At 34.4% G+C, this 21,911-nt stretch overlaps 2 protein-coding genes across 3 annotated transcripts; one reads left to right on the top strand and one right to left on the bottom strand.

The window, feature by feature from the left end:
• Window positions 1-1,701: 1,701 nt before the first annotated feature.
• Window positions 1,702-3,681, top strand: LOC125192174 (glycine-rich RNA-binding protein 4, mitochondrial-like). 2 transcript variants are annotated; one of them, XM_048089679.1, is made up of 6 exons: window positions 1,702-1,803; window positions 1,956-2,090; window positions 2,191-2,259; window positions 2,964-3,070; window positions 3,383-3,449; window positions 3,529-3,681. In XM_048089679.1, exons 2-6 carry the CDS (start codon window positions 1,967-1,969, stop codon window positions 3,552-3,554), a joined length of 393 nt encoding a protein of 130 aa, XP_047945636.1. In that variant the 5' UTR covers window positions 1,702-1,803; window positions 1,956-1,966; the 3' UTR covers window positions 3,555-3,681. The 2 variants fall into 2 exon arrangements, with proteins under 2 accessions (XP_047945636.1, XP_047945635.1); XM_048089678.1 differs by having other exon boundaries at window positions 3,383-3,681.
• Window positions 3,682-6,378: 2,697 nt separating this feature from the next.
• Window positions 6,379-8,348, bottom strand: LOC125194218 (UDP-glucuronate 4-epimerase 6-like). Its single transcript, XM_048092325.1, has 2 exons — window positions 7,726-8,348; window positions 6,379-7,558 (listed from the first exon to the last, which is right to left on the bottom strand). The coding sequence occupies exons 1-2, from the start codon at window positions 8,197-8,199 to the stop codon at window positions 6,665-6,667; spliced, it is 1,368 nt and encodes a 455-aa protein (XP_047948282.1). The 5' UTR covers window positions 8,200-8,348; the 3' UTR covers window positions 6,379-6,664.
• Window positions 8,349-21,911: the final 13,563 nt, after the last annotated feature.

Raw genomic sequence — 21,911 nt, 5'->3', positions numbered from 1 at the left:
GAATGTTGACAATTACACGTGTCAAGACATATGCATATTTGTCATGTTATGTTGGGCTACGCATCAAATGCAAATTTTAGCAATTTAGTTATGTTTGAGTTCGTTTTCACAGTCTTTAAAAATAAGTTAGACCCGAATAATACCAAGCCTCAAGCCCAACGACTAGGCCAAAAGAACAATCCAAAGACCAATTGTCAAAATCCAAGATCTAAGACCAAGGCACCCGCTCGCGGCACGCAACCCCGACTTTGGTGGTGCAAGCAGCAATGGTGCGCGCGTGCCGTCTTTACAACCTATCGCTTGTGCACATAATTTTACGTAATAATTTACCCTCTTAAATACTACTCCTTCCGTTCTATAGTAGTGGAGTCACTTTGTCATTATGGTACGTCCCCTAAACCTATCGCGTGTGCCGTCTTTACAACCTATCGCTTGTGCACATAATTTTACGTAATAATTTACCCTCTTAAATACTACTCCTTCCGTTCTATAGTAGTGGAGTCACTTTGTCATTATGGTACGTCCCATAGTAGAAAAATTATTTCTCTTTTTAGTAAAAGTCAACACATTTTTTCTCACTTACTTTACTCTCTCTTACTTTATTCTCTCTTCATCTCTCTACCTTTTTTCATTTCCTACTTTATTCTTCTTTTACTTAACCACTTAACACATATTTTCTTAAATCCTGCGCTAAAAAAAATGCCTCCATATAAAAGGAGAGAGTACAAGATTAAAGGACGTTCTTTTTCAATATAGGATTAACAAACTTTAATAAATTCAATATCTTATAGTGACAAACTTTAATTCAGTGGTGTGAACCTTGCTTCCCTACCGTGAATGTGGCAATGATCAGTCAAGCCGAGAGTGTGGCCTCAGTTCTATCACACGTATTTTTTGACAATCAAGTGTTTTGTGCGATTGCTCGAAACAAGCATTGCAATTTATATTGTTATCCTCGAGATATTATTGCAATGTTTTTATACATCTGTTAGTCAATTGATGATTGCCATTTATATTGTTATCCTCGAGATATTATTGCAATATTTTTATATATCTGTTAGTCAATTAATGTCATGATTCATGTTTTTTTTTTTTCTAGATATTGATGCCATATCTCATTGATCATTTGCGCGGCAATTGGTGATTCATTTGGTGTTTTATAGTAGTACTATTCACTTTTATGACAATTGTTTGGAGATATACTATTAAAAACTTAACTCAAAAATTGTGAATGAAGAATAAAAATATGGCGGTAGTTTGGAAAATCAATGTAAAATTGAAAATGATGAAAGGCAGTATGATAATTTGATCTCATGAATTTGAATAAATGAAATGCGACGAATGATGGCGAAGAATACTAAAACGAAAAATATAAGCAAACGATCAAAAAATAAGGATTAAATAGCTTGAAACATCTACACTGTCAAAAATTAAAGATCTCTATTCTTCTTTTTGGGATACATCTACAATATTTTATAAAAATTTAATAGTATTATTGCCATCCCAAATTTTTGACTCACAATTTGTTATGTGGAGTAATATTACTTTGATAAGTTAATAGAGAAAATAATATCTGGAATTAGAGAAATAATGTGATTTTAAATTAATTAAATGGACAATCTCTAACGGCTAACCACTAGAAAAATTCAAATAATATATTTTTGAAAAGCCGAATAAATATTTTCCATTTTCGCAAAAATATCTGTGTATATATATCACCTCTATGTTTGCTTGCTTACGAATCAATCTTAAACCCTAGCGCCGACTCCTCATTCTGCCCTCTCTGTCTAAAACCCTAACCAGGTAATTCTTCCCTTTCCTTCCATTTTGTAGATACCGTGAGTGATTTCTTCGATTTGAATTCTCTAATTCCATGGTCACTCTTGTAGTTAGAGAGTGATTGTAGCTGATTTGAGCTCAGATAGGCGAATTTGTTCATTTATTCCTTTTTGCAGATTCTTGTAAAATGGCGTGCTTCAACAAATTCGGATCCACACTGAGGCAAAGCATTTCTGCGAGCAGCGCAATGAGCGCTCAGTCTTCTATGTTTAATGCTATCCGTTGCATGTCCTCGAAGCTTTTTATTGGAGGTTTCATTTTCTCAAAGCAATTATCTTACCTTTTTCAATAATTGTGCTGTTGATGTTAATTCGTTTGTTCATTGGTGTTATGCTTTATGTTCTGCTATAGGTCTCTCATATGGAACTGATGACCGGTCTCTGAAAGATGCTTTCACCTGCTATGGTGAAGTTACAGAGGGTAAGAGAAATATAACAGATCCAATGTTACCTTGTGGTTGCCAGGGTTGAAGCATGTGTTTTCTCTAAATGGACTTGTGTGTCTATATATGATGCTATTTTGGGTGAAAATGAGAAAGGTTCATGTATAACATAGAAATCATGTGTTCCGTAATTAACTATGGGTTCAAAAGGTTAATTTTTTCTTGATTTGAGGGCTTGTTTGTTTGGTGATATTTCAATGTTTCAGATATTTGTCATGTCAGAATTGAGAATCCTATTAGATTTTCATTATTGTGTTACTTTAGGAGTCTTCAATTGGGCAGATATAGTGTTTTTTGTTTTGTTATCCATTTGCAAAGTATTTGCATCATTCTTTTGATCTCTCAAGGAAATTCATTTGCACGACAAAATGATTAAATCTCATCTGCTTGCTTTAGTGTTTGTGTGAGAACTTACCAGTTTATTTTTCAAAAATTGGGATTTGTATCATTTGTTTTGTGAAGTTATAACAGCATGGATTCATTGCTTTGAGTTATGAGTCGTGTGAATTGAGGTGTTTTCACTTAAGTAATTGGCAATGACAATGGTTTATGGGCTGGTTCATGTATTCTAGGCTATTACTTTTCTTTGGTTTTTGAGGTGTGGCTTGGCTCTGGATTTTCTTTTCCTTCTCTCCACTTTTTGTTATGATTGCATCGTCACATTTTCTATCTTCTTTTTCAGCAAGAGTTATCACTGACAGAGAAACTGGGAGGTCGCGAGGATTTGGCTTTGTGAATTTCTCATGTGATGAACATGCATCTTCAGCACTCTCAGCCATGGATGGGCAGGTGAGTTTAGGGTGTTTAGAATGTTTATTTTCCCTCTAGGTCCTAAATCCTAAACGCTCCTTTATAATATTAAATTTTTAACTCAGCAAGAGTTCTAAACATCAAAAATTTTACCCACCTTTTTAATTTGGTGCAAGTTCAACATGCCAAAATTTTCTAGTTAATAGATTTTGACATGGCTAGTCCTATTTTCATATGACCAAGTATTCTGATCCAAGCATGATACGTATATTTCTATCATAAAAAAACTCTCTTGCTGTTAACTGTTAAGACTCTCCTCCTTTGCTGATGTTGCCACTTCCTATGATGTAGGAGTTGAATGGTAGGAACATCCGTGTCAGTTATGCACAGGAAAGGGGTCCTCGCTCTGGTTTCGGTGGTAATTATGGTGGTGATCGTGGATCAAATGATCAGTTCTAATTTATAATTCTGAGCTTGTTCTTTCACCATCTTTATAGGGGTGAGAAGTTCAAAAGGATTCTGATCGTTGCGTTGTGGCCGTAAACTTTGCTTATCACCTTTTTCATGGTAGTATAGAATCCGAATATTCATGTGTATGATTGTTTGGGAACTTTTGGCTATGCATTGAGTATTAGTATTATATTGTTCAATTTTCTGTTCTACTATTTCTCCTTCAATTTTTTTTAACTGAATGTTCCATCAAACAAAATTAATACCAATTCGAACTGTAATTTGTTCACAAAAATATTTGATCTGGATACTGAAGAGTAGTATGGCTGATCGCTTTCTGCTTGAATATTTTTAAATATTGAACTTAGAAATATAATTTTCAAACGATGTACAGAGCTGGATCACTTAATTGGTAATTTGAATTTCTTTGTAAGATGCCAAATTATAAATCAGCTATACGTATGAAGTTGGCCGAGAATTTTGACTTGGACTATAGTGAATGAAGATAAGTAGGGGCAGAGCCAATTTTGTTTTTCAGTTCTTGAACATAGGCACAAACCACCCCCACACCTGCGACATGATTTTTCCTTGGTCGGAGAAGAATGTGAGTAGGTTGGTTACAACTTACAAACACCACAAAATATTTAATAAGAGTGTCGGATCACAAAATTATGTAGTAGTACATAATTTTATTTTTAATTTTCTAAAGAATAACAGCACATCTACTAGTACTTACAAAGAAGTGTAACAAGTACTACGTACTATAGTAATTTTTTGTCTATTTCCCTTTTTTGGAGCAATATTTTATCGATTTCTCTTTTATCGAATGCTTAATTGAAATAACTAATGTTTATTTTGCAAAAATTGTAGTACATCCTTTTGCTACATTAGTCTATTTAAATGCTAGCACATTCATACTATTATTACAGAGAGAGTTTTCAATTTGCAATTGATTGCGAATTGATACAAGTGACAATTTCTTAATCAAATGTTAATCAGTGGTCATCACATATGTAAACATATTAAATTCAAACTCAATCACGTATAATTTCAATGGCGTGGGTTCCATTACATTTAATATGAACTTCTAAGTTTATCGATTCAAAATTATGCATGCTGCCTTTTGATATATGGATGATAATACGAATGTCCTTTTGATATATGGATGATAATACGAACACATTCGTATGTCAACTAAATGTAATTGACATGTAACTACATAGATTTCAACAGAAGACATTCGTATTTCAACTAGTTTAACGATTCAAAATTATAACAAAATTTGTGTCCTACCTTTAGATATATGGAAGACAACACGAACACATTTGTATGTCAACTAAATGTAGTTGACATGTAAATATAGATATCAACAGAAGACATTTGTAAGTTAACTGTATTTAGTTGACATTTATAGCGTAGATGTCAACATAACAGGATCATATGTCGATATTTATGCATCAACTAATTATATCATAGTATTAAATTAAATGTATAAATATTTATGCATTTTAATCTTATGGAACCTCAAACCACAATTCAGAGTTTGATTAATTATAAACTATTTTTTTATCGATCTTCCTAACATAGAGATGCTTCCCACTGGATGACAACAAATTTGTGACAATAGATTTGTAAAAGGGAGTGTGGTAAGTATATTATTGAATGTATTCGCAGCTTTGGTGGGGCAACAAATCAGAAGGGATGTAACTCAAAACTATGAGGTCCATTTCTTGAAATAGTAAAGACACAATTATAAACTTCTTGTAAATTATGTCAGCTTTTTTCCTCAAGACTGACCACAGCTGCTTCTACTAGTAGATGAAGCATTCCATGATTTTTGACTGCTGCTTTTTGGGTGTTTCTATAGCTTCCAGATTAGAAGATGCCCACTATTTCATTATTCTACTACACTTTTTTCATCCATTTAAAAGCTAATTTTCTATCAAACTAAAGTTGAAATATGGTTAGTTGAGTAGTTTTATGATATTTTTTAGGATAATTCTCACTCTAGTAGGATATGCTTTGTGGCTGTGGGGTAGCTAAATTTGTGGAATACAGAGTATTAATTTTGTTCCTAAATTACTACTATAGTATATTAAAATCATTATTATTTTGAAGTTGGGATATTATAGAAAGTGGTTTAATAAAACATCAATTTTGATAATAATAATATAAAATCGTACTGTAGTACTATTAGTACCTATTGAGATAAATTATTATTTGAAAATGTACTAATTTACGACTTTATTAATAGTACTTATGAAGAAGCTACTTAGTTGTGAAGTGATCCTACTTAGTCGATAGCCCGAAAAACTTTTTAGTAGTGAATCAACTAGATTTTGCCTACAAAGCAAAATAGAGTTGGCACTAATGTATTAAATAAAAAATAGACATGTTCAAAATCAACAAAGCAAATACTCCCTATTTATAGACAAAAGAAAGTTCCCCCCACTAGAAAAAGATAAAGCTAAAATAAAACATAAAATTAATCAAAAAAGAGATATTGGACTCAACAACTAACTAATAAAATTGAACTCTCGATCTTATAGCATCATCCAAGCTTATATTATACCGACGTTGAATCAATATCAATATATATGTATAATTATTAAATAGTCAAAGAAATGGAGTGGTGCGTAGTCATCTAAAACAGCTGGATCTTGATAGAGAAACATCACAAAAATTATTATTAGCACTTAAAAAAATTAAACCCACTATAAAACGTCCAAATTAAGCCTAGCCCCACCTCCTTCATCAATTGCTAACAACTGTTTGCAGACAACAATCATGCAACCCCATCTTCTTCTTCATCATAATATATGCAACACAAATCCAATTTTGAGCACCATGATTAAATAAAACCAAATCACACAAACATACACTACCAAAAACAATTATTTAAAAGAAGAATCTTGATGCCCTCCTTACTATTCCAACAAAATTATACAGTTGATAATAATACAATTGATGCCGGTTGATCTACACCACTTCTTTTTTCAGTGTACAGATTCCAACCCCCTTTTTCTTTTCACCCTAATTTCATAGGATCCTTTATTGCAACCCCAAATTCACAGATCTAAAATCTATTTTCCTATTACTATAAATTGCAAATAACCAAACAACAATTTCCCTTTATAAAAATATAATTTAAAAAAGAAGAACTGGCCCCCACCAACACGTTCCTTAATCATCCGCTGACTGCTCCTGATTTTCCTTTTTTACCCTCGACTCGATGCCGTAATACCCAACGTACCACTTGACGAATTTCCTCAATCCGGCGGCGAGATCCGTCGTCGGCTTGTACCCGAAATCCCTAAACGCCTGGCTCACGTTAGCATGCGTGAACGGAACGTCGCCGTTTCGCGGCATTTTGATCACGCGCTTTTTAGCCCTGACGCCTAAGTAGCTCTCCAAAATCCCGACCAATTTCCCCACCGTCACCGGCGCCGTGTTCCCCAGATTGTACACCCTCAGCTGTGCCGCCGCCCGCTTCTTCCCGCCGCTGCCGGTGCTCTTCTCCGCCGTGTCGAGCGCCCCCACGCAGCCGCGCACGATGTCGTCGATGTACGTGAAGTCACGCGCCACCTCCTTGTCCCCTTCGTGCGTGACATACACGTTTATGTCCTTGCCGTGGAGGATGTCTTTCGTGAAGAAAAAATACGCCATGTCGGGCCGGCCCCACGGTCCGTAGACCGTGAAGAACCGGAGGCCGGTCATGGAGAGGCCGTAGATGTGGTTGTATGTGTGGGCGATTGCCTCCCCGGCCTTTTTAGTGGCCGCGTAGAGGCTAGCCGGCCGGTCGGTCCGGTCCGATTCGGAAAAGGGGACTTGGGTATTGAGGCCGTAGACTGAGCTGGAGGAAGCCCAGACTACGGCCGGCTGGGGGTCCGCGGATTTGGCTACCTCGAGGAGGGAGACAAATCCAGCGACATTGGACGCCACATAGGAGAGAGGATTTTGCATGGCGTAGCGGACCCCGGCTTGGGCGGCGAGGTGGAGGATGTGGGTGAACGGGACGATGTCGAAGAGCTTGTGGAGAAGCTCGGCGTCGTTGATATCGCCCTCCACAATAAACACCTGATATAGATAAAATAATTGCGAACAAATTCAAACTTTCATGTAACATTGCACGATGAATAGTCTCAATTTCATCAAATTGGGACATATGGAATTAAAATAGTGTACATAAAAATATATTATAAAAATGCAAAAATAGAATATAAATATAATAATTGGAAATTGACCTGGTGGGATTGGAGGAGTTGTTGGCGGGCACGTTTGAGCGAGGGATCGTAGTAGGAGTTGAAGTTGTCGAGGCCGAGAACGCCGTCGCCGCGCTTCTTCAAGGCGAGGGAGCAGTGGGAGCCGACGAAGCCGGCGGCGCCGGTGACGAGGACGGAGAAGCCGTTGGGGCGGCGGGGGGTGGAGGAGCGGCGGACCTGCTTCTCCCAGGCGGCGCCGGCGCCGTAGAAGGCGGAGGAGAGGAGGCTGTTGGAGGTGTGGAGGGAGGCGTGGTTGGAGGGGGAGAGGGGAGGGTAGTTGAGGGTGAAGAAGAAGATGAGGAGGAGAGCCACGAGTAGGGTTACCCGGAAGAGGAGCTTCGACGAGGCTTGGAGGAGCTTCGTGCTGTTCACGCGCCGTATGTAGCTGTTGTATCGCTCTAGCTTCGATGTCTTGCTAGTGTCACCGCCGCCGCCGACGCTGCTGCCGTACTGCATTGCTGCTTGTTTTGGTTGTTTTTGTTGGTGTTGTGTTTTTTTTTTTTGGATATGAATGTGTTTTTGTTTGTTGGATTTTTGAGGGGTGGGAGTGGATTCGTTTTTATGTGAACCCTGAGAAGGGAAGTGTTTGGGGGGTTGGGTTTTAAAGAAGAGATGAGATTGGGTGGTGTGTGTGTGAGTTTGGGGGGGGGGGGGGGGTTAATGATGTTTAAATCTTGATATTTTTTTATAATTATTTAGTGTGTTTTTTAAAATGCGATTTAGATATTTTATTTTCCTCCAACATTTATGAGTACCACAATTTTCTTCTAAGGAGTGGGGTACTAGTTAATTTGCAATGAAATGTTGAGTATTACTCCCTCCGTTTCTTTATAGTTGAGGCAAAAATTTTTGGCACGGAGTTTAAGAAAAAGATGTTGACTATGTTAAATAAGTAGATTAAAAAGTAAGAGAGAGAGCAAAGTAAAAGAGAGTAAAGTAATAGAAAGTGGGTAAAGCAGAGAATAAAGTAAGAGAGAGTAAAGTAAGAAAGAGAAAAAAAATTACTACTTAATATGAAAATGACTCAACTATGAGGAAACTTTCCAATATGAAAAAACGACTCAACTATGAGGGAACGTAGGGAGTATCTTTTAGTTTTGATTTAATGCGTGATTCATGTACAATGCAGAATTTGGTTGATACTTTCACCACCAAAAGAATATATATAGTTCAATTTGGACAAAATAGTTTGGAGTAATATAATACAATCTCCTCAAATTATTTATTTTTATGGCATCTCCTCAACTATTAAGTTTATCTTATATTGTGTTACTCTTTATTAAGTAGTTTAGGTTATCTAAATTGAGATACTAGTAGAGTAGAGTTTAGTTGGATGGCACTTTCTTTTTAGGTATTTGAAGGGAGAGAAAGAGATGGAAAGGGAGAGGGGGGCCAATGCCGGAAATGGGGGACCAAGTAAAATTAGAAAACTCCCCCTTATCTCATTATATATTATGAAAGTGGCCCTTGGCATTTAATGTCACTAAGACTTTATGCCAGCTATCCAAATTGCGGTGCTCATTTTAATATCAATAAATCATGTGACGAAAATACTACTTGGAGTTGGGACTGATGGGTTTGTTACATTTGTTTTCTAGGTAAATGTACGATTTTTTTCAAAGATTTTGGGCCAATATTACTTTGGATTTTGTGTGCATGTTTTCTTTTTTATATTTATGAGAGTCAAACCGTGTACATATCGTGGGGTTTTTCGTAGTTTTTGCTATATGAATCAATTCAAACATTTTATTAGAGTTAGTTTGCTTGATCTTATATTCTAAAAAAGAACTATGCTAAAAATGAAATTTTGCTATTTAATATCATTCGTTTAAAAGGGAACATTATATTTATATCTTTGTGTTCGAAATACTGCTACTACTATGTGTTTTCACATTGGGTTAAAGCCTCCCTTAACGGACTACTGCGTATCTTGATTGAACCCCCTCACATGATGTCGGGCCAGAGTGTGGGAGCCGCCAAGACGACAGAATTGTCTTTTTGCTGCAATAATTAGGGATTATAATTTGAACCATTTCCCACTTTTACATACCTTAAAAAAAATTACATCTTGAAAAGAAGTAGTAGTATATATGAACTCTAGCTTATTCGAAATCCTTAATAATCAAAGTATATGTATAGAAGTAGGCCATGATGTAGTTGTGTAATTAAATATCCAAATGTGGGGGAAGTTTCCACGTACTCGAAGGGTCCATTTTTAGTTTGACTATAAGATCTTAAATACGTATTTATTAAGTATAATAAGTTAAGGTTTTTATATATCTACTCTCAAAAAACATCTAAGAGAATAGGGCTAATTATCATTTGTTTTCGAAAGCTCTAATTTTGAAATTAGATATATATATGAGATTATTAAAGAACTTAGATCACAGACTCGGAACCTCGTATAGGATCATGTAGATAGGAAAAAATATTAACTATATAAAATGAAACAAAATAATTCAAAGCAATAAATGTACTTAAATTCGATGCCTAGATTACATGTTAGGTTGATCCATTTTATTAGGAAATTCCATAATTAACGTGAAATATATCAACTAATTCCTAGATATTGGAGGTAGTGCATATCATGTGTATAGTAATTAATCACTAATAATAATTTATTAGAAATGCCAAATTCATTCAGGCGTTAACTGGGGTCACATGGCCTGGTGATCAAAAATCAATATCTTTGTTTATTAATTTATTTATTTTTGCAAAACCAAAACACTGAAATATTCCTAATTTCATAGGAATATCATTTTCTTTTTCCTTTTTTGTATCGAATTTTATTTTAAATCACCGACACAGTTTGAAGCGCCACACACATACTAGTAGTATTATTTTAAGGAATAAAGTATGAAGATATAATATTTGACCAATATAGAACCGCGTAGCAGAATTTAATGTAGATCTTCACTGAGTTCAGACTGAAAGTTGGTTTTGTCTATTGTAATATTATTAGTTCATTTTATATTTTTAATATCTTCGAGAACCAGCCAGTTCATATAGGTCAGAGTGCTTTAATAGGAGTTTTTTTTTTTTTTTTTTTTTGTGGGAGTTAGAGTAAAAATTTTAACTTAGAAGTTTCAAGAAAATATTGAGATAAGACACTAGTATTGCAATTTAGGCATTATATTTCCGGGAAGCAATGAATAAAGCTTTAGATTGTCAAATAGTACTATATTGTATGTGAAAATCATGATTTTTCCAAAAGAATCATATTATTTGGACCATAAAGTGGTTTATACTAAATTATTAATAAAGTTGCTTTTTCACATTCTAGAAAATTATGCAAACCATGTTCATATGCTGTATCAATTTATTGATTTGGCGACATATTTTGAATCGGGATGCACTCTCTCTTAAATCTGTGATGTTTTAAAGTAATTAATAAATTTTAGCTGAAAATTAATCCAAATTAGGACTATCTAATTAATTACTGACCGCGGCGGGGTCGAGTTTTGTACAAATTATTTTGAAAAAATGAGAATAATTGCGCAGACATAATGCATTAAAAGAATTACGCATTCTTAATTATTTAGGTAAATCGAAATAAATAAAAGACGTAAATTTACGGACTCTTTGAGTGAGGTCATGTTTAGTTTATACAAATTCAGTGGTTTAGGCTTTTAGATTATTTTAGTTTCATGTTCACATGAGATCCTCTATTCACAATATTTTATGCCACACCATATTTCACTAATAATTTTATTATCTTAATAATATATAGAGTACAAAATAAAAAATTTATATAAAATATGATTTAACATTTACTGTAAAATTAGATGTAATTGCGATGCAGATTCAAAATCAAAACGGGTGAACGAAAACTAAGAGCAGAAAACACAACGCACAAAGGATTACGTGGTTCGGCTGTAAAAAAACCTACATCCACGGAGAAGATGAGCCCTCTTTATTCACTGACTCTCAAGATGAATTTACAGAGGAAGATTACAATCAATTCACACTCAAACTATCACAATCTCTCAAGAACTCTTTATTCTCTCGGATGATCTTGAAGAACATGATAATCTCACAAAGAAAGCGTAAAATCGACTCTAACTGATTAACCACTTTAAGGAATTGAATCAGAGATGTATATATACTCTCCATGGCTTACGGTTTCAGCCCCAATTTGATCAAGTGAGCTGATTCTTCTTCAACACCTTAAACCCCTCTTTCTCTTCCTTAATTGCAAACCAGTCCCTCAACTTAGTAAGTTGTTCAATTGCTCCCATCACTTCCAACATTAGACCTTAAAATTACAAATATAAAACGCTTTTGGAACATTTTGATTAAATAATGATTTTATTTACATTTTAGTTGATTGTGATGTACTAGTAGTATAATATTTTAAATTCTCTTCATGTTATAAATAATAAACCATGATGTATCATTCCATGTATATTACATTCATCCTTTAAAATTAACAGGTTTGCAGCTACACCGATTTTTATCATACATATAGTAAAATAAGAGAGAAAATGAAAAAAAAAATGGAATATAAATAATGTTAGTGGAATGTTGAATCCACATTGTTGCCAGTGTTTATTTATGTAGTATTTTGATTTGTGGGAAAAATCTATTTTGACCGTCATACATGGGATAGAGTTCTAGCAAATTCATCAACCTCATATCAAAAGTTCCATCGAAATTCAAGAACAAGAACCTATTTACAATTTTAAATCTAAAGACGCTCCCTCAAAATAAATAACTCACATTAATTTCCAACGTTAAACCATTTTGAATTTCTCTTTAGACGTTGACAGCCCTGTTTATTCCGTCTCTAGTGTGTTTTCTAATTTCTAATCCCTTCATTGTCGAATTAATACTACAAGAAAAAAATATAATTAAATAATAATAAGTCTTCCCCATTACAATTAGACATGTCAAATTGTCAATATAATTTCTCTCATATATATTCGTGTCCCTCACAACTTTAAGCATTTTTTAAAATGTCTTCGTCCAACTTAATTATTATGTTTATATATAATTCAAAACTCTCTGATTTTCAAAATTTTTATTTATGCCCCATTTAAAGTTGGGAACACAAAATATTATAAATGCAAAAAAGTCCTCCTAATCCACATATAGTAGTATCCAGCAAGCTGACTCCAAATGATGTTAAGTGGGATGTAAATTATAAAAAAAAAATCTGCAAAATTGATGGTTCTTGAAGGAAAAAACGTAATCTATGAACATTTTTTGAAAAAATAAGGCTGAAAATTGGAGACAACATTATTAGCTTTAAAATAAAATTTTCTCATCAGTATTGTTAGTTAAATTTCTTGATGGAAAATTAAGTTGGTCAGTGCTCAATTATATAATTTCACTATATTAGTAGTACTTTTTCTATTCCATTGAGAATTAAATGAGTGCCTATTCCTATGATTGAATTTAACTCGGCTTTCTTAGTGTACTTGTTTTTGAAGGTTTTTGGTTGGAAATTTGTATAGTGTTTGGGCATATTAATGTCGGCCAGATGTGTGTGCCAACATTAATTCAGTGTAACGTTTATTTATTGGTTTCATGCCTCACACCACATGATTTTCTAACCACTTTGAGTTATGCATATATATCTCCCAAAAAACATATAGCAGAAGTACACAAATTAAATCTCAGGGGACATATTTCCACTATTGATGATTGAAATTGGACTATTAAGGGCTTATCATAATTCACAAACTATGTCCCAAGCTAACACTTTCATCGATTCTTTTATATAACCTTCAATTTTAGGAAAAGTTTGATTTGCATCCCGTTTGAAATAATCTAATAACATAACAATGAGTCACGACTCATGAGTCCACTGGATTTTTAAGATGGATTGTATAGTTTAATGGGTTACTCGTAATTTTTGTTCTTCCCAATATTCATGTTTTCTTAAAAAGACCTCGTAAATTTGGGAAAAGTATGATTTATATACGCTCCATTTTAGTGGTGGTGGACACAGAAATGAAGGTAAGTAGAGGCTAAATTTTCAAAAAATACCTTAAAAATAATTTTGTAGGTATTTTAGATTATTAATAGGGACTTTTATATAATATATATATAGGGGCATGTTAGGGTGCTACCATCCCTTAAAATAACATCATACCACCATTTCTAGCCAATCATTGGTACACGTGGACGAATAATAAGCTGCCACGTGGCAAAAAAAAATCTGGAAAAAGACGGGCAGCAATGTGCTGGTCTTTATACAACAATTTTTCTTGAACAGCAACATCCGACACATTATACAGCAATTTATAGATTGCTGTGTAGTGTTTGTAATATTGCTGTATAAGCGGTGTCACGGTGTCATTTTAAGAGGGGTTGTCATTTTTTGAAAATGAATTCATTAGGGGCTAAAGCCCCTCCCTCTATACATGTAGTTCCGCCGGTGCTCCATTTGTTGGGAACATTTTTTTAAATATTGATAGTATATAGTATATAGGTAATATAGTCATCTAAAAATCAATTATATCAAAAGCGGAGCATCAATTAATTTTTTTTGTATAATTGAAGAGAAACATAATAAGGGATTAAGGGTATAAGTTTAGGATATTTTTTGAAATGAAGACACAAAAGATTATGTGCTCTCTATAATTGAGAACTGTTTATTATAATTTCAAATGAGCTTTAGAGCATCTCCAATGGTCGGCTAGCGACCGGCTAGCCGATTCGTCGCGCTAGCCGAACCATTGCAATCGGCCAGCGCGATTTCGGCGAGCGGATCGGCGTGGGCTGGCCGATCGCTCCGTCGCTGGCCGATCGGCTACCCGCCATTGTGGAGGCCCGATCGGCCAGCGACCGGCGAGCGGCGATTTTTCGTTTTTTTTTTTTTTTTTTTTTTTTTTTTTTTAAATCATATATAAACGCGATTTTCATACCATTTTCATTTGCACCACTTGTTTTAACGAGTTTTCTCTCTGTCTAACTTTCTGTTCAAGAGCATCTTCGAGCGATGAGTAACGCTGGTGGTAGCGGTAGTGGTAGTGGTGGGGATCCTGAGGAGTACGAACGGAGGATGAACGAGGCTATGGAGGCCTACATGAACCGCGGGATGGAGCGGTACATGCGTATGGTGGAACAACAGATCTACCAGCAGGGCGATACCTCGCCCTCCACGAGTTGTCCACCACCGAGCAGTGATTCCGCGGGATCACGTAGCTGCACATCAGCGGCTGTACGAGGACTACTTTGCAGAGTACCCGCGGTTTCCCGCCAACATGTTCCGGCGGCGTTTTAGAATGCGCAGGGAGTTGTTTATGCGCATCGTTCGGGCATTGGAGCGTCACTATCTGTGTTTCCGCTTCAGGCACGATGCGGCTGGCAGACCCGGCCACACCCCTATCCAAAAGTGCACGGCAGCAATCAGGCAGTTGGCCTACGGAGGCGCGGCAGACATGTGGGATGAGTACCTCCACATCGGTGAGTCGTCAGCCCTGAAATGTCTGAACGAGTTCTGTGACGGCGTGATAGCCATTTTCGGTGACCAGTACCTTCGAAGCCCTACTCCCGAAGATTGTCAGAATCTGATGCAGATGCACGGGGAGAAGCATGGGTTCCCCGGGATGTTAGGCAAAGCATAGATTGTATGCACCGGGAGTGGAAGAACTGTCCGACTGCCTGGAAGGGGGCCTACACGACCGGCTACAAGTCAAAGAACCCCACGTTAATCCTCGAGGCCGTAGCTGATTACCGGCTGTGGATCTGGCATGCGTATTTTGGGGTAGCCGGGTCGAACAACGACCTCAACGTCCCGAACTCGTCTCCCCTCTTCAACGAGAAGTGTCGGGGCGTCGGTCCAGCCGTCTCATTTGTGGCCAACGGCAACCGGCATGATATGGGCTACTACTTGGCGGATGGTATATACCCTCGGTGGCCGGTCTTTGTGAAGACGATCAGACAAACAAGTGATGAAAAGAAGGCATACTTTGCGCAACGACAGGAGTCGGCGCGCAAGGACGTGGAGCGCGCATTTGGTGTGCTCCGGTCTCGATGGGCGGCAATTAAGGGTCCAACGCGTTTGTGGGATGTCGGATGCGTTTCCCAGATAATGTACGCCCGCATTATCCTTCACAACATGATCGTCGAAGACGAAGGCGTATAACCGACTAGTTGGGTCGGTGACGATGAAGCCGGTCCAAGCCACGGAACGGCCACCCCTAGTGTACGACAGGGGGTACCTCTCGATGAAGCCGGCCGACTCAAGGAATTTGCCAACATGCGCCAAGTGGAAGCTCATATTCAACTCCAAAAGGATATAATTGAAGAGTTGTGGGCACGGAGGATTGCACGGCGATAGTTTTTTTTCTTTATTATGCATGTAATTGTGTTTTATCTATGTAACTTTTTTAAATGCAATTAATGAATTTTCCGTATATGTGTCGTAAATTTAATTCCGTATTTTAATCGTAATTTTAATTCCGTAAATGTAATATATTTTGAATTATTTTTATTGCGGCTGGCCTATTGGCCTAAATCTGACGTGGTAGGTGGTTTTTTTGGTGTTGCTGACGTGGCAGGGGAGAGAATGGCTGGCCTATGGCTGGCCTATCACCCATTGGAGATGCTCTTAGGAAGCATGACGGAATAAGGAATATCATGTACCCAGCAATTGCTTTCCATATGTCACTTTCTACATTTTATATTTTGCTTTGCTTTTCTCTTATCTGTTATCTGAAAATATAATATAGTTGTGATATTTATAAAATCCAAGGGCGTCGGCAGAAAATCATTTTAAAAATTTTATAATCGAGATTTTCAGAAACTGATTTTCCTTATTTTCAAAATATCAATAATTTAATGATTTAACAACCTTAGCCAAGCACTATAATTTATACTACAAAATATCAATAATTTTATGATTTAACAACCTTGGCCAAGCACAAAATAACAATAATTTTAATTGATTAACAATCTTGGCCAGGCAGTATGATTTATACAAAATATAATGATAATGTTTTTGCACTATGAATTATGTGCAAAATATCAATAATTTTATGATTTACAACCTTGGCCAAGCAACTCTACTTTACATTATTAAAGAAGTAGCCATGTTTATGCATACACCTAAGCTACGAAATGGAGTACTTTAATTACAGACATACACAACTTTACATATTAAAAGCCAAAACGTGTATAACTTGATGCGGTATATATGATGTTTAATTTAGGTTTATAAAAAGTAAAATTATTCATTTTCTTTTTCAAGAACGATACATAACTAGAAGCTCAAGGTGTACTTCCGAGGAAAATTAATTATTTCCACAAAAAATACATGAGACGTACAAAAATGAATTGAAGTAATTGCTTTGATGTACACATATTTCTGCAGAGGTTTCTTAACAAAAAAACAGGGAAATAAAAGTTCAATAAATAAGAGTGTGTGTGTGAGTAGGTGTGGGTGTGGGTGTGGGTGTGGGTGTTTATAGTAAATTCATTAAAGACTATTTGGAATTGATAGGTGCAACTTGCTTTATAAGTAGTAGAAAGTTGTGTAGGACGATCGATGTGATAAATGTTAAGATAAGAAGGAAAAGCTGTCCCTCGATTTGATTGTATAATTTAGTTTTGAAATCACCATGTTCTATTTAAATGATTTAGTTGAAATTAATATTGGTTAGTTATCATTCAATTAGAGATGACCTCTGTAAGAATAATTGCAATTCAAATCCGAAATTTTGGATTTTCTTGCAAATTAGATCTAATTTTTAAAGTGTTTCGATAATCTCGCAAACTTTCAGTTTATAATTATTTTATTAGGCATAACTATGATTAATTATGATTGATGTTTACCAAACTCCAGAGTGTGTATAATTTTCACGAGTTTAGATTTGAGATTTGGAAAATTATTAAATATCAAAACAAAATATCTTTGAACCCAATTTGGGTTGTTGATGCAACATCAACGTAAAACTCAGTACATAAAATCTTTGGTGATATATTAGTGTTGAAAGCAAACACATATAAGAGTGAAATTCCGAAAACTAAAAGGAATATGACGTAAAAAAGCCAAAAAAAAAATTAATACTAGAATTTAATACAAACGGCTTAAGTCATAAACAAAGTCCGGATTTGGATCCCCTGCTGTGGAGGAATCACAGCAGGGGATGTTGTGCTCTCCCATTCCAATATTTTATTCATAAAGTATAACATTAAAAAATAAAGTTATTTTTATAATTAAAAATGATATGTGAGAGGCACAGCACCCCTGCTGTGATTCCTCCACGACAGGGGATCCAAATCCACAGAGTCCCTACTTATAAGTCTAACTCATGAGAAGACTAATCACTTGGAAAGAATTTAATAAGAGTGACGAATTATCAACAAACTAATTGTCCACCTCTAGAATCACAACTCATGAATCATTTATCTAGTCATCGGATATTCAATAATATGGAATGACGAGTAAATAATACTCACTGTGTTTTCTAAAAATAGGGACTTTGAAAATGGCATGAGTTTTAAATTATAAGAGAGGTAGAGAAAAAATAAATAGAATAAGAAAGATATTTAGAAAAAAAATAGTGGATTGTGAGATTCATTTTCTAAAATGAAAAATTTCTATTTTTAAGAAACGGAAAAAGTAACCTCTAAAACCTTCAATTAATTTTGAAATTTATATCTAATGAATGTCCGGCAAATTCATGCAAATAAACTAGAACATTTGTAGCTAAATCTCAAAATTTCCATTTTTGGACATTTAATTGAAAATTTGAATGACATCAAAGGCTCGGGATCTAGGAAATGCAAGGAGAACTGGAGAAGGTATAATCTTTGATCCGATTCCACGGATATGTGCCTCCGTATTGCTTTTGATTAGCTTGTCTTTCCTTGTGGCTTTGTTGGTTGCATGTAGGGCTGGGTAAAAATACCGAAAAAATGATATATCGCTCGTATCGTATTGAAAATTATCGAAAAATTATCGAATTTTCGATTTATCGTAATTTTCGATACGATACGATATCGTATCGTAAGTTTTCGATACGATAACGATATGAATTTCCTTATATCGCGATATATCGTTTTATATCGAAAATACGATATATATCGATAATTTATTTTCGATATATATTGATATCGAAAATATCGATATATCGAAATATCGATACGATAACGATATGAAATTTTTTTATATCGAAATTCGATATATCGAAACTTTCGATACGATACACGATACAACGTTTTCGATACGATATATCGTATCGACCCACCCCTAGTTGAATGTCTTCTGCTAGTATTTTGAATGGTTATTTAGCGATACTGATGTGTGTTTACTGCGTTTCTTGATTGATGTTTTCATGTTGTATCATCATTTGAGATACTACTTATATGAGATTTTTTTTGTTATTAGTTTGGATTGTTGCATAAATCTTATACTAGTCACTAGTGGACAGTATCCAAGCTGGAACAACATGATACAACTACAACCCAAAAAAAAAGGCTTAACAATGCGATGAGATTTTACGTAGAGAATTATTGGTAGTCCAGTGGTGATCATTTATAAATAGAATTCTTGCTCATGTATTTATAATCTTTTCTAGTTTTTTCAAATAACTAAACTAACTAAACTAGTCAGAATTCAATCAAACTAATCAATTTGAAATAGTATAAAGTATAATTATTAATTGAAAAAAATAAGGACAAACTTAATAAATGGATAACAAAGGTTGCTCATACTATTTAAAAGTAAATTGTAATCGCACACATAATTTAATAGTTTTGGATGAATTAAAATTCTGACGCAGCAAAGGGAAAAATGAGAATGAATAATTTATATTAAAGTTAGAAGTTGAAAGTATATTCGATTTTGAAATTTTGACAACGTAAAGTAAGAAATCTACTCTAATATATTCGATTATGAAAATTTGACAACCGTCTCTCTCTCTTGTATGTCGGAAACACACGCTAGGCAAAAATGTCGGCAGATCAAGGTCTTTTTCATATCCAATTTTGCAATTTCTACAAACTTGTTGGGGTAATTTAGTCATCTAATTATGATTTTAGGATGTCGTTTATCACTTTTTTCTATGATTTGAGGGATTACACTTACAAGAGTAATAAATACAGGAATTTATATAAATTTAATAACAAACCGACAGATTACTTTGATAAACTTTATCAACATCACCATGATCTCAGCTTTCGTAATTTTACTTATTTTAATCATTTTTTTATTTATAACGTAAATCCACAATTATTAGGAGTATATGATTATTTTAGTAAAAGAAAATTATAATAACATACATTTAGAAATAAGAAACTAAACTATATTTTAGAAGGATTGAAAAGAATGAACCTCTATTTCATATAATTTTTCGAATAAACAAGTTTCTTTATACATTTTTTATTTTAATAAAATTAAATATTTTTATGGACCTCCATTGTGCGTGACAGAATTAAAAGATAATATTATTAAGGTCGTAGGGTATTTTATTTAGACTTTTAGAGGACTTATGCACACTACTGTCCTCTATATTAGTTGGAGTCTCTTTCGTGATTGATTATTATCCATGTGAACTTTTTGTTATTCCTAAAAGAATAATTAATTTGCGATTTCCCACTGAATTTGTCTACCACCAATAATTAACCTCATAATTATTTTTTTTCTTAATAATAGATGCATACACGCTATAACGCGCATATACATATATACTACTTAATAGCCAAAGTTTTCAAATATATAAATTTGGGTATTTTTTGTGAAAATGATATATTTTATTATTAATAGCATTGAAAAAATCGTGCTACCATTATTTTATTATTCTGGCAAGAATTGAATGATTTCATGTGAATCTTTGTTTTTCGTGCCAATCTCATACTCAGATAAATTTTAAATCACTAAGGCATTTAAATGGCAATTTATATACTCTACTATGTTATTTATAAAATTTGTTAAATTTTTCTATATTGAATAAAATTCATTTTAAAGTATAGGAACTATAAAGTTTGAACACATGATGTATCATTCGTGAAACATGATAAATTTCGTTGGGTGAAAATTGATGAATTCAAAACAATGAAATTTCCACCCTATGTTAAATCCAAATTCATGGACACAAATTCATTAAGTAATAAAATCACTGTAAATTAACATGACTTTAGGACTATACTATATATTTTGTTTTATAATACGAATTTATCCAATCTCTATGTATATGGAGTAAGTAATACTTAGTAAAGTAATTAGTTCACAGACTATCTTCTAAATAAAATTATAGTACTCCACTAATCTTTAATCATACTTTGCAATGATTCACAGACACGATAAGATTGACACGTCATGTACGTACGTATCATTAATTATAAGCTGTGCTAAATTAGATCTTATAGTACTAATATATGATTTCCATCCTATAATAAACTAATTAACCATGGTGCCTTTTTTTTATCATAGCTTCAAAGATACATCACAAAATTTATGTTGATAATTATGGATTTGATAGGATTAGTCGACACGAGTTTATTAGTGGCTGTAACTTTCTAATGTCTGCCTCTGAAAGCAACTCAACATTTTTTTCTATTTCAATTGGCCAAAGAAGTCTTGATTCAAGTCTGTCAATTAGCTCAAAATCAGAAATAATTTGATTTGGTTTTTGTAGTAAACAATAAAGATGAATATCATTATCATATACGACTTATATCCTTTTTTATGAAAAAAATGGTTAAACAAGACCATTGGCAAGCTATAAACTTATCGTAAGAATAAGTACAACAAGCAGCATAAAAAGATAAAAGATAAGTTGTATCAAAAATCAAATCTAAACGTTCCGAACAACAAAAAACTACAAATGCCAAGTCTTATCTAATCACAACAAAGCATTAGATTGTCAACGAGAAACACAATAAAAAGCAACTGACACACAACCACGCCAAGCAACATCTACAACCAACGATAATTACTTTTTCACGGCAAATAAAAACAAGCAAGTAAAATGACATGGGTGAAAATCAAAATATACCACGATCAACAATCCTCACTACTTAATTTTCTAATTGATGACGTGGTTATAATTTCTGGTTGTATTATAAGATCGCTTTAAATCCAAACACATTCAAATATATGATTATTACTTGATTATACTTTAATAGAATATTATATCTTAATAATTTTACCCACAAAACTCCACCAATGGGATTGTGTCCATTTGCAAATGGCATCCCATACCCCCACATGGCCA

Source organism: Salvia hispanica, chromosome 6 (assembly GCF_023119035.1).
Source record: "Salvia hispanica cultivar TCC Black 2014 chromosome 6, UniMelb_Shisp_WGS_1.0, whole genome shotgun sequence".
Lineage (NCBI taxonomy): Eukaryota > Viridiplantae > Streptophyta > Magnoliopsida > Lamiales > Lamiaceae > Salvia > Salvia hispanica.
This window is presented reverse-complemented; position numbering and strand designations above follow the sequence as displayed.